The following is a 12,995-nucleotide window of genomic DNA, read 5'->3' as shown; positions in this document are numbered from 1 at the left end:
TCTGCATGTGCGCCCACTATTTCAAGAGGGGACAGAATTCAGGGGTAAGACTGTGCAGGGGGAGGCAGGGAGTGGGGCCAGTGGGGACTTAACATTGTGGGGTTTAGTTCTCTTTTAAAGGGGTGGTTCACCTTTAAGTTAACTTTTAGTATGTTACAGAATGGTTAGTTCTAATCAACTTTTCAATTGGTCTTCATTATTTATGTTTCAGAATTTTTTTCTGACTCTTTCCAGCTTTCAAATGGGCGTCACTGACCCCATCTAAAAACAAATGCTCTGTAAGGCTACAAATGTATTGTTATTGCTACTTTTTTTCATCTTTCTATTCAGACCTCTACTGTTCATACTCCAGTCTCTTATTCACATCAATGCATGGTTGCTAGGGGGATTTGGACCCCAGCAACCTATGAAATTGAGAGAGCTGCTGAATAAAAAGCTAAATAACTCAAATAATAAAAAAATTAAAACCGACTGCAATCTCTACATCATACTAACAGTTAATTTGACCACTGTAGTATCTAATTGTCTGAATATGAGTGTAATTATAAGGGTGACAATATAAGGCCGGGGGAGCTCAGATGATGTGTGCTACACATTTCAGCAGGTGGGTTGCCTGGCTCTATCCCTCTTGCCGTGCACTGCTAGTAAACTTCCCAGAGGTCTTTTTCTGTTATTTGTTTATTCTGATCTTGTCTCTGACCCCATTGGCTTCATCAGCTCTATCAGATCCATTACTACAAGCAGGGCTGCCGTTAGAAATCACGGGGCCCCATACAACAACGATTTTTTTCCCCATTATCCTGCCCACTCCACATCACAGCTAAAAGACCACACAGACATTAGCACTAAAAAAAGAAAAAGGTAACATCCCCCCAACACACACACAAGTTATAAAAAGCTATTTGGGACCAGGACCCCCCTACAAGTTAAAAAAAATATATTGGCGACAGGGCCCCCATTACAAGTTAAAAAACAATTGGGGCCCCAAAGAATATTTTTTTAAAAAAAAGCATTGGTGGTAGGGGCCTATAGACTATTAAAATAATCGATTGGTGGCCAGGGGATTTAAAAAAAATAAAAAAAAACACACATTGGAGTTCGGTAGAATTGAACTAGTGGCTTCAGGACTTCAAGTTCGCCTCCTTTCGTGACTTTGGGTCTTTTTGCTGCTTCAGGACTTCAATTTCGACTGTTTTCGTGACTTCGGGTCTTTTCACCATCGCAGGACTTCAATTTCAGTTGTTTTCGTGACTTTGGGTCTTTTCGCCGCTTCAGGACTTCAACTTCGGTTGTTTTCGTGACTTTGGGTCTTTTCGCCGCTTCCGCTTCAGGACTTCAATTTCGGCTGTTTCCGTGACTTCAGGTCTTTTCGCGACTTCAGCTTCGGCAGTTTTCATGACTTTGGGTCTTTTCACTGCTTCAGGACTTCTATTTTGGCTGTTTTTGTGACTTCGGGTCTTTTTGCCGCTTCAGGACTTCAATTTCAGCTGTTTTCGTGACTTCTGTCTTTTCGCCGCTTCAGGATTTTAGGTTCTGCTATTTTCGAGGCTTCGGGTCTTTTCACTGCTCCAGACTTTGGCTTTTTCGGCACTTCCACATTTCGACATTTTCGGGACTTCGGAAGGAGGCGGCAAGGTTTGGCGCTGTCAAGGGGGCCCGGCACTTTCGAAAACTTCAGCACTGCCGGGCCCCCCTTCACGCCCGGGCCCAATACACTTGTACCCGTGTCCCCCTGATGGCGGCCCTGACTACAAGTTATGCTGTGTGCTGGAGAACTTCCTTGGGTTTGAGTACAAAAAAATTCACACATTCCAATTTTAATCCCCCTGATTGAATGTAAATTTCGAATGTAAGATTTATCACACAAACAGTTCTAATTCGAATATTCGCCACCTAAAACCTGCCGTGTTCACGTACACGTCAATGGCAGAGGTCCGTTGAGCCATTTGGAGATGTTAATAGCCATCTGACATTATTGGATTTTTTTTGGGGGGGGGGGGATCTAGATTTGTACGAATTGAATACAAATTGAATTTTCGGGTCGGAACCATTCGATCGAATATCAGACATTCTAATTTTTTCTTAAATAAGCTTCCAGTTGATTTGTGAGTATATTCAAATTAAAAAAAATTCACAAATTCAAAATTTGACCTTTGAAAAATGGGCCTCTAAAGGGCATTTTTATCAAGGGTCGAATAGTAAATCCGAATTTTCGAGTGCCAAAATTCACAAATTTGTTTTCACACAATTTTAACCCCCCTATTTGAATGTGAGATTTATAGGGATGCACCAAAGCCACTATTTTGGATTCGGCCGAACCCCCGAATCCTTCGCAAAAAATTTGGCTGAATACCAAACCGAATCCTAATTTTCATATGCAAATTAGGGATGGGAAAACATTTTTTACTTCCTTGTTTCGTGACAAAAAATAAATTACGCAATTTCCCTCCCCGCCCCTAATTTGCATTTGCAAATTAGGATTCGGGCAGGCAGGATTCAGCCAAATCCTGCTAAAAAAGGCAGAATCCTGGATTCGGTGCATCCCTAGAGATTTATTACACTTTGACCATGGAAACAGTCCTAATTCGAATGTTCGCCACCATGTACACGTCAATGGCAGAGATAAATTGAACCATTTGGAGTTTGTTTTTTTTTTTTCTGAAAAAAACTATTTGTACGAATCGAATACAGTTAGAATTTTCGTGTAGGAACCATTCGATCGAATATATGACATTTTTTTCTTGAATAACCTCCCAGTCGAATTGTGAGTTTATTCAAGTTTAATTCGACCTTTGATAAATGGGCCTCCCCTTTTAGCATTTCTCTGACCTGGAATGTTAACGTTATCTGGTTGCTAGGATCAGTGACCCTGGAAACATAAATGTGGATTAAAGGTGAAATCCGAACCACTGGTTGCTAGGGTGAGTATCCCCAGTAGCAGGTTAAAACAGTGAACTGCACAGCTCCAGCCAAAAAAAATAAATCCTTAAAACAAAAATATAAAAAAAAGAGCAGTTGCTGGTTGTACTTTAACACCATCTTAATTCTCCTACAAGTGAATTTTTAGATGAACCATAAAATATAGTTTCAGATCTAGTATTTATCCCATTTATTATTACTCTGCACCCAATTACATGTACATTGCATATTTAGAACATAGCAGCCCACCAATCAAGCTTCATCCCAGAACAGTATCAGTCAAGGGTGCAGTGCCCTCTCTGGTGGAAGTCAGCATTGCAGGTGAAAAATACATTTGCCTACATTTCAGCATGCATGATGGGAACTGTAGTACAATAATAGCTGGACACACTTTATATAAAGTAGTAATAATGATTTAGCAAGAGTCAGCAACCCCCACAGGAGGCAAAAAGCAGCCAGGTCTAAATATTTCCCACAATATTCTGCCGTGCAAAACGTTTGCATTTGGACATAAAATACACGCATCTGCTGCCCTAAATACATTTATTATTGGAAACGGAATATTTTTAGGAGTCCGCCTGTAGATTCCCTAGCCTTCACTCTCACAACTGGAGTCGGAATAGTTAGGCACAAGGCAGGAGACTGTGTGTATTGTAGGTGTCTGCCCCTGAGCTGCCAATGTGCTTGTAGTAAGTGTTAGTTCAGTATTGAGTTTACACTCAGATTGAGTCCTTTCTGTGATCTCCTCTTTACACCCAGTCTCTTCCTTTCTGCACATTCCTTCTGCTTTACGGCTACGGCTGCCATCCGGAGACTCCACTGATTTGTCTTCTGCCTTGTTCTCCTCTTTGGATGTCCGTCGCACAACTCCCAGTGACACAGGGCTGATCCCTGGAACGGAAGGGGTTTTAGGTCGGATTCCTAATTTCCTCATTGTGTTTCCTGGCGCCTGCTGCCCGCTGTCTACTCCAGGAGAAAACCAGGACCGGTTGCAGATCTCTGATCTCTTCTTTTTCTGTTTCTGTTCATAGGCTGCAAGCAAAGGGATAAACGAGATTTAAATAAAAGAAAGAAGCTACATTTAAAGGGATACTGTCATGGGAATTTTTTTCCCCGAAAAACACATCAGTTAATAGTGCTGCTCTAGTAGAATTCTGCACTGAAATCCATTTCTCAAAAGAGCAAACTGATTTCTTTTATATTTAATTTTGAAATCTGACATGGGGCTAGACATATTGTCAGTTTCCCAGCTGCCCCAAAACATGTGACTTGTGCTCTGATAAACTTCAATCACTCTTTACTGCTGTACTGCAAGTTGGAGTGATATCATTCCTCCCTTTCCCCCCCCCAGCAGCCAAACAAAAGAACAATGGGAAGGTAACCAGATAACAGCTCCCTAACACAAGATAACAGCTGCCTGGTAGATCTAAGAACAACACTCAATAGTAAAAACCCATGTCCCACTGAGACACATTCAGTTACATTGAGAAGGAAAAACAACAGCCCGCCAGAAAGCATTTCTCTCCTAAAGTGCAGGCACAAGTCACATGACCAGGGGCGGCTGGGAAATTGACAAAATGTCTAGCCACATGTCAGATTTCAAAATTGAATATAAAAATATCTGTTTGCTCTTTTGAGAAATGGATTTCAGTGCAGAATTCTGCTGGAGCAGCACTATTAACTGATTCATTTTGAAAAAAAATTATATTTCCCATGACAGTATCCCTTTACGACTCCCATACACGGGCCAATAAAAGCTGCCAACAGACCGAGACAGCAGCTTATTGGCCGTGTGGGGGGCCATCCGACGGGCTTTCCCAATCGATATCTGGCTGAAAGTCGGGCAGATCTCGATCAGGCAGGTCGGTCAGATCGCAGCCACATCTATGCGTGTATGCGGTCCCGCGATCCGACCACCCGTATCGGATGGATTATGATCCAATTGTTGGGCCCTAGGGCCTGCGATTGGATCAGCCCGATATTGCCAACTTCAATGTGGGCATATTGGAGAGAGATCCGCTGGTTTGGCGATATCGCCAAACGAGCAGATGTCTACGTCTATGGCCACCTTTACACAAGATAACCGCTGTCTGGTAGATCTAAGAACAAGACTCAATAGTAAAATCCAGGTCCCACTGAGACACATTCAGTTACATTGAGTAGGAGAAACAAGAGCCTGCCAGAAAGCATTTCTCTCCTAAAGTGCTGGCTCTTTCTGAAATCACATGACCAGGCAAAATGACCTGAGATGCAACTACACACCAATATTACAACTAAATACACTTGCTGGTTCAGGAATGAAATTTTATATTGTAGAGTGAATTATTTGCAGTTGTAACCAGTGTAATTTAGAAATAAACATTACATCATAAAAATCATGACAGAATCCCTTTAAGTTCCCAGTAGGGATGCACCGAATCCACTATTTTGGATTCGGCCGAATACTGAACCGAATCCGAACCATTTTTACTTCATTGTTTTGTGACAAAAAGTCACGTGATTTCCCTCCCCAACCCTAATTTGCATATGCAAATTAGGATTCGGTTCGGCCAGGCAGAGGGATTCGGCGAATCCGAATCGAATCCTGTATTCGGTGCATCCCTAGTTCCCAGCCTTCACAAAGCCCAGAAGTAAATCTGATAAGCCTTATTGTAGAGGTGTTGTCCACTCCCTTTACACAATTGTCCCCAGCACAATGAATTGGAATCGGTCATGCGCTGTGTTTAAATATCATAAAAATGTGTTTTAATCAAATGAACTCTATGTATTTATTGTATACAGGTTTATGGGTGTCACAGTAACACCTGCACTTTAACCCTGTGCCAGGAGTGAGTGCCAGACTCCCTGCAGACTTACTGGCACTTTTAGAGATGTGTCATTTATCCTGCTAAAGTCAAGCTGAGGTAAGTCACAACTGCTGGCTGCCTGGCCTTCGACCTGTTCACGTGTCTCCAGACATGGAAGAGCTTATGTAATAAGCATGCTTAAAGGAGGCATATAGGATAAGCGGAAAAACCCTAATTTCGTAGGCAATAATGTATACTATATGGTTACTTTGGGAAAAAATCATCATCTTTAAAAAAATACCCCCTTTATTGGAGCTCCCTATAGATGTTCTCTGGTCCCTGTTCGTGTTTCAAAGGAGGGGTGGGTGTGTCCTAACAGTCCCTGCCAGAAGCACAGTAGAAGAGGGACAGCCAATCACAGCCCTGCAGTCACACAAGCACAGACAGTCTTCAGTTCCCTATCAGGTCAGCCTAGCTACTGATTGGTTCCTTTCCTACAGTGCAGTGAGCGGAGTGCCGCCTGCGGTGCGATCCTTCCATAGGCTGATTATGAATGAAAACAGGATTTCAGCCATTGGAAGTATCGCTCCGCTCCAGCGTCACAGAAGAAAAGCAGAAGATCAGTTAGCTGTGCCAGTGGGTCGGCTGCGCAAAGGTTCGCGGGGCTGGGGGGGGCCTTTCAGGGGAACTATTCTGGGTGCAGCGTTTACTTGATACTGAGACTATCCTATGATTTTTATAGGAACGTGTCAGTATAGCTTTAAACTCTTTTAGAAGAAATGTGCTTTTAAAAGTTGTGTTTCTGAACTATTCTGGGTGCCGCAACTACTTAATAGTGACACGTTCCTATGACTTTAAATCAGTTTTTAAATTTTACACAAAATGTAATATTCATTTGTTTAGCGAGACTTATATTAATATGATATATTTCCCTCTAAATTCCCTCCATTGCTTACACTCCAAGCTCCGGTATTTCAGCAGAGCCGCAATTTTCTTGTCCTCCTCCACCTCCGGGACCAGTTTTAGGTCCAATGATGCTTTCGTAAGCAGAGCCTGGTCCCTCTCTTCCTCCTCCTTTATTTGTTTCTTCTCTTCCTGCAGAGATATTGGAGAGTACATTGAGATTTCTGGCCAGCCACATAAGGGGCACATGTGTGTCAGAGAGAAAGACAGTGAAGTTGTATATGTGGGACTAGGAGTTCCATTTTGATTACAAAGAGAAATAGAAGGTGCTGAGCCGTACCCTAAATTTACTCCGCAGCAGGCTGTTTATGGCAAAGTCATCTTTCCACGCACTTTGTACTTCCTGCAGCTCAGAAAGAGAAGGGGCTGCTCTCTGCAGCTTGGCTTTGTCTTGAACTCCATGCTCCAGCCGGAACATGGAGTCCGTCTCCAGGCGCTGCTTCTGTTCATGTTCTGTGGGTTATACAAGTAATATATGTAACTTCCAACATCACCCATTATGACCTGATCATACAGCGTCTGAATATATAACTCTGTAAAGAGTTTCCTCCACTTAAACTGTACCTATTTATGGGGTGACCAGTTGCACAGTGGTGAAACATGTCCTTGACTTTATGAAACAACTTTACTATCCGTCATACTGACCAGTGGTGAGTATCTGCTCATTATCTTGCATGTCCCAGCGTTCCTCTTTCCTCTGGGCTCCGCTCACTATCACATAGTCACAACTGGCTGGATCTGTTTGCATTTCAATGTAATTAACACACAGATGACACTTCATCCTAAACCTAAAAGAAAAAAATGGAAGAATCAGAGAGACTGCTGCTACTGACACGAGATCACCCATTCCGATTAGAAGAAAAGAGGTTCTGCCTAAATATTGGGAAGGGGTTTGTTACAGTGAGAGCTGTGAAGATGTGGAATTGTCTCCCTGAATCAGTGGTACAGGCTGATACATTAGATAGGTATAAGAAGGGGTTGGATGGTGTTTAGCAAGTGAGGGAATACAGGGATATGGGAAATAGCTCATAGTACAAGTTGATCCAGAGACTGGTCCCATTGCCATTTTGGAGTCAGGAAGGAATTTTCCCCCTCTGAGGCAAATTGGAGAGGCTTCAAATGGGTTTTTTGCCTTCCTCTGGATCAACTGGCAGTTAGGCAGGATAAAAAAAAGTTAAAAGGTTGAACTTGATGGACATGTGTCTTTTTTTTATCCTAACTTACTATGTTACTTGCTGCACGGTCACCCCTCCCCCCTTCCCCCTCTCTGTGTAATGCTGCTGTGCTACTGGCCATCATTGCTTTGTAGATACAGTTCCCCCTCTCCCAGTAGAGCAGGCATCCCCAACCTTTTTTACCTATGAACCACAATCAAATGTAAAGAGAGTTGGGGAGCAACACAAGCATGAAAAAGGTTCCTGGGGTTCCAAGTAAGGGCTGTGATTGGCTATTGGTAGCCCCATGTGGACTGGCAGCCTACAGGAGACTCTATTTGGCAGTACATTTGTTTTTAATGGAACCAAACTTGCCTCCAAGACAGAATTTTAAAAATAAGCATCTGCTTTGAGGTCACTGGGAGCAACATCCGAGGGGTTGGTGAGCAGCATGTTACTCATGGGCCACTGGTTGGGGGATCACTGCAGTAGAGAATAAGGCCCTCAATGCAAGACGTGCCTGTGGGAACTGGGCATTGGAGGAAAGGAGGTTTCATCATAAGCTCAGAAACGGTTTCTGCACTATAAAGGCAGCAAGGTTATGGAAATTCTTATCAATGAAATGGTAACTGGGTAAAACTGGTTGGATACCATTATAGTAAAAAAAACAGAGGATTTGGGTAAACAGGAAAGGATTTGGGGGTGAACTGGCAGCTGGGGTAAGGTTTTTGCTTGCCTTTCTATGCATTAAAGGGGTTGTTCACCTTTAAATTAACTGTTAGTATGATGCAGAGAGTGATATTCTGAGACAATTTGCAATTTGGTTTTCATGTTTGTGGTTTTTGAGTTATTTAACTTTTTATTCAGCAGCTCTCCAGTTTGCAATTTCAGCAGTCTGGTTGCTAGGGCCCACATTACCCTAGCAACTAGGGATGCACCGAATCCAGGATTCGGTTCGGGATTCAGCCAGGATTCGTCCTTTTTCAGCAGGATTCGGCTGAATCCTTCTGCCGGCCGAACCGAATTTGCATATGCAAATTAGGGGTGGGGAGGGAAATTGCAAGACTTGTTGTCAGAAAACAAGGAAGTAAAAAATATTTTCCCCTTCCCACTCCTAATTTGTATATGCAAATTAGGGTTCAGTATTCAGCCGAATCTTTCGCGAAGGATTCGAGGGTTCGGCCGAATCCAAAAATGTGGATTCGGTGCATCCCTACTAGCAACCATGCACTGATTTGAATAAGAGACTGGAATATGAATAGGAGAGGCCTGAATAGAGAGATGAGTAATAAAAAGTAACAATAACAATACATTTGTAGCCTTACAGAGCATTTGTTTTTAGATGGGGTCAGTGACCCCCTCATTTGGAAGCTGAAAAGAGTCAGAAGTAAAAGACAAGTAATTAAAAAAAACTATAAAAATAAATAATGAAGACCAATTGAAAAGTTGCTTAGAATTGGCCATTCTATAACCTACTAAAAGTTAACTTAAAGGTGAACCACCCCTTTAATACCCTGTGGGGGTTGGAATCTTGCTGCACTGGTCAAACAGCCTTTGTAAGTACCTGTAAATGGGTGTCGTGTAGTAATTCCCCACTTTCTTCTTCTCTGCATTGTAGCGTACGCCTAAAAGGGAAAGTGAAACAGTGAAGTAACTGTTGTATGGGCCGCACAAAAGGAGTGAGATGGAAGCAGAGCAAATACATACCCATTCCGATGTGATTCTTGCAGCCATCACACCAGATGTTATAGGGCATCTCAAACCTGCACAACAGAGCAGAAATGATAAACCCTGCACAGACATACTCACTCCAATCAGCAGCAGTAGATCTACCAATACAGGGAATGTGAAGTTGTGTCTCACCGGATGATAAGAATTCCTTGGGAAAGCTTCCTCGCTCTCTCTCGCAGGGGGTGGCTGTTCCTGTATCCATTAAGGGAGCCATGCTGGAAGGAGAGAGTCGTAAGTAAGTACAGAACACAAATAGGTCACAAAGCAAATGCAGCAGACAAATGCATGCTCACCTTGGCAGGGTCAAAGTCTGGAGGGTAATACTTGTTTGTTCCTTTTCTCTCCCCCTATAAATGAAAGCAAAAGGCTTAGCTAGGATTGCACTGGGCCCCACAACAATGGATTGCACCTCCCATTCAGCACAAGGCACTCACCATCCTGGCAGCTTCTGTTGGATCTGCTTAGGAATCCAATTAGGAATCTGTGCAAAGAAAAGTTTATGAGATGGAAGAAAGGTGCAAATCATTCACAGATAAGTCTCTCAGACCATAGTCTGTGCTTGGTTCTACACCTCAGTCATTCTGCCACTTCCCTCCTGTTATTCCTCAGCATTATCCCTTCCTTCATGTTACACTTACACCATTATCTCTCCAGTTCCTCCGTTACTTCACAGTCCACCATCTCTGCCCCAGTTCCCCCATTACTTCAGTCTTCCCCCATTACTTCACAGTCTTCCCCCATTACTTCACAGTCTTCCCCCCATTACTTCACAGTTTTCCTCCATTACTTCACAGTCTTCCTCCATTACTTCACAGTCTTCCTCCATTACTTCACAGTCCACCATCTCTGCCCCAGTTCCCCCATTACTTCACAGTCTTCCTCCATTACTTCACAGTCCACCATCTCTGCCCCCAATTCCTCAATTGATTCCCAGTCCCTCTCACTTATGCTCCAAGTCTCTATTGGATCTCAGTCCTGAACACCTCATGTCCAAATAAACATTTTGTTGTTTGTCAACTCTTTAGCCAATGTCTCATTTGCTGTTTGTTCTTCACCTTTACACACAATGTTTTCTCTGCTTCTTGGCCCTCAACCCCCACACTCCTCATGTCTCTGTGTCACATCTCAGTGCCCAGAGTTTCTCATTGTTGCCCTTAGCAACCAATGTTCCTTTACATCTCTGCTTGTCTACAGACAATGTCCCCTGAGCTTCTCCCTTTACACCCACATGAAGTGACACATTAGCTCAGCAGAATATTGCCTCCCTATTCCATGTATATCGCCTGCACCATTTATACAATAGTTTAATAACAACTGGAGGAGGCGTCACCTCTTCCGGGTACGTAGGAGGCTGCTGGGAGTTGTAGTAAAGTATAAATGGTGGAAAGTGCCTTCTGTTCCCTCCTCATTAGCTGGTGTGCGGCCGGTTTCTATTTCTTTACCTTCCGTCTCTTCCTCGGATCAGCTCTCACTGCCTCTGCAACGTTGTTGTCTTTAAAACGTCATCAAGCGGCGCCCGGCACAAGTTGTACGGCGGCTGAATTGGGACAGGTTCCCACGTGACGTGCAGCTAATAACACGGTGTTGCTCAGTCTCTGCTCTTCTGTGGGAGATTAGAACCAATTCATTGCCTTTAGTCAGGGTTCCCAGTAGCTACAAGTGTTTCAGTGTATAACAGTGTTATTGTACCAGGAATGGGCCGAGTGCGGATTTACACAGGTTGTTGGACTACACACCCCCCAGGCATAATAATTACTGAAGATGCACCCTCCCACATTCACTGACACACACACTGACACACACACTGACACACACACTGACAGCATACCTCCCAACATTTTGGAAGTAAAAAGAGGGACAAAATTTTTTTTTTCCTGCACGTAGCGCTGCAATTTTATGTCCACACCCCTTTCTGTGGCCACACCCCCCAATTACCATGTTTGTTTTACAAAATTTGGCAGGTTATGAAAGTTTGAAAATATTTCTCCTTATCTAAACTGTGTTTTTGTGTCTCAAAATTGTTACAAAGTATCTTATTTGCACCTGTTAGCTGTTCTGGGCTCTCTGCTAAAAGCCAATTAATGAGAAACTTTGTTTCTTTTTCTGGCTGTTCAGTGCAGAGAAAAGAGGGACTTTCCCCGTACAAATGAGGGACTGCGGGTTGAGCTGTCAAAAGAGGGACTGTCCCTCTGAAAAAGGGACAGTTGGGAGGTAGACAGACTGACACACACACACACACACTGACACAGACTGACACACACACACACTGACACAGACTGACACACACACACAATGACACAGACCGACTTACACACACTGACACAGACTGACATACACACACACACACTGACACACACACACTGACACAGACTGACATACACACACACACTGACACACACACACTGACACAGACTGACATACACACACACACTGACACACACACACTGACACACAAACACTGACACAGACTGACATACACACACACACTGACACACACACACTGACACACAAACACTGACACAGACTGACATACACACACACACTGACACACACACACACTGACACAGACTGACATACACAGACTGACACACAAACACTGACACAGACTGACATACACACACACACTGACACACACACACTGACACACAAACACTGACACAGACTGACATATACACACACACTGACACACAGACACACTGACACAGACTGACATACACAGACTGACACACACACACTGACACAGACTGACACACACACACTGACACACAAACACTGACACAGACTGACACACAAACACTGACACAGACTGACACACACACACTGACACAGACTGACACACAAACACTGACACAGACTGACATACACACACACACTGACACACACACACTGACACACAAACACTGACACAGACTGACATATACACACACACTGACACACAGACACACTGACACAGACTGACATACACAGACTGACACACACACACTGACACAGACTGACACACACACACTGACACACAAACACTGACACAGACTGACACACAAACACTGACACAGACTGACACACACACACTGACACAGACTGACACACAAACACTGACACAGACTGACATACACACACACACTGACACACACACAAACACTGACTGAGACACAGACTGACACCCAAACAGACTGACACACACACTCACTGACACACACACATCAATTTGAACTTTTAACTTTTTCAATGGATTTAATACTTTTTATATTTTATATATCCAAAAAGTCATTGGTGATACTGTTAAGAGCCAATTGTAACAGTTTTAAGGGTTAAATGTGATGCATAGATTGATTAATTAAGAGGTGGGACTTCCAGTGTGGATCTTTAAAGCAACTTTTCAGTGTGATTTGTACACACTTGAAAAAGGGCCTTTGCTGCCCGAAACATGTCGTGTGGACGCACA

The 12,995-nt window shown here is 43.3% G+C and overlaps 1 protein-coding gene across 2 annotated transcripts; it reads right to left on the bottom strand.

The window, feature by feature from the left end:
- Window positions 1–3,094: 3,094 nt before the first annotated feature.
- On the bottom strand, window positions 3,095–11,181 carry yju2b.L (coiled-coil domain containing 130 L homeolog). 2 transcript variants are annotated; one of them, XM_018250993.2, is made up of 10 exons: window positions 10,996–11,181; window positions 9,988–10,034; window positions 9,847–9,900; window positions 9,686–9,768; window positions 9,530–9,585; window positions 9,387–9,447; window positions 7,314–7,456; window positions 6,949–7,121; window positions 6,662–6,800; window positions 3,095–3,951 (listed from the first exon to the last, which is right to left on the bottom strand). In XM_018250993.2, exons 2-10 carry the CDS (start codon window positions 9,988–9,990, stop codon window positions 3,509–3,511), a joined length of 1,155 nt encoding a protein of 384 aa, XP_018106482.1. In that variant the 5' UTR covers window positions 9,991–10,034; window positions 10,996–11,181; the 3' UTR covers window positions 3,095–3,508.
- Window positions 11,182–12,995: the final 1,814 nt, after the last annotated feature.

Source organism: Xenopus laevis, chromosome 3L (genome assembly GCF_017654675.1).
Source record: "Xenopus laevis strain J_2021 chromosome 3L, Xenopus_laevis_v10.1, whole genome shotgun sequence".
Lineage (NCBI taxonomy): Eukaryota > Metazoa > Chordata > Amphibia > Anura > Pipidae > Xenopus > Xenopus laevis.
Note: the sequence above shows the minus strand (reverse complement) of the source record. Positions and strands in the feature narration are given on the sequence as shown.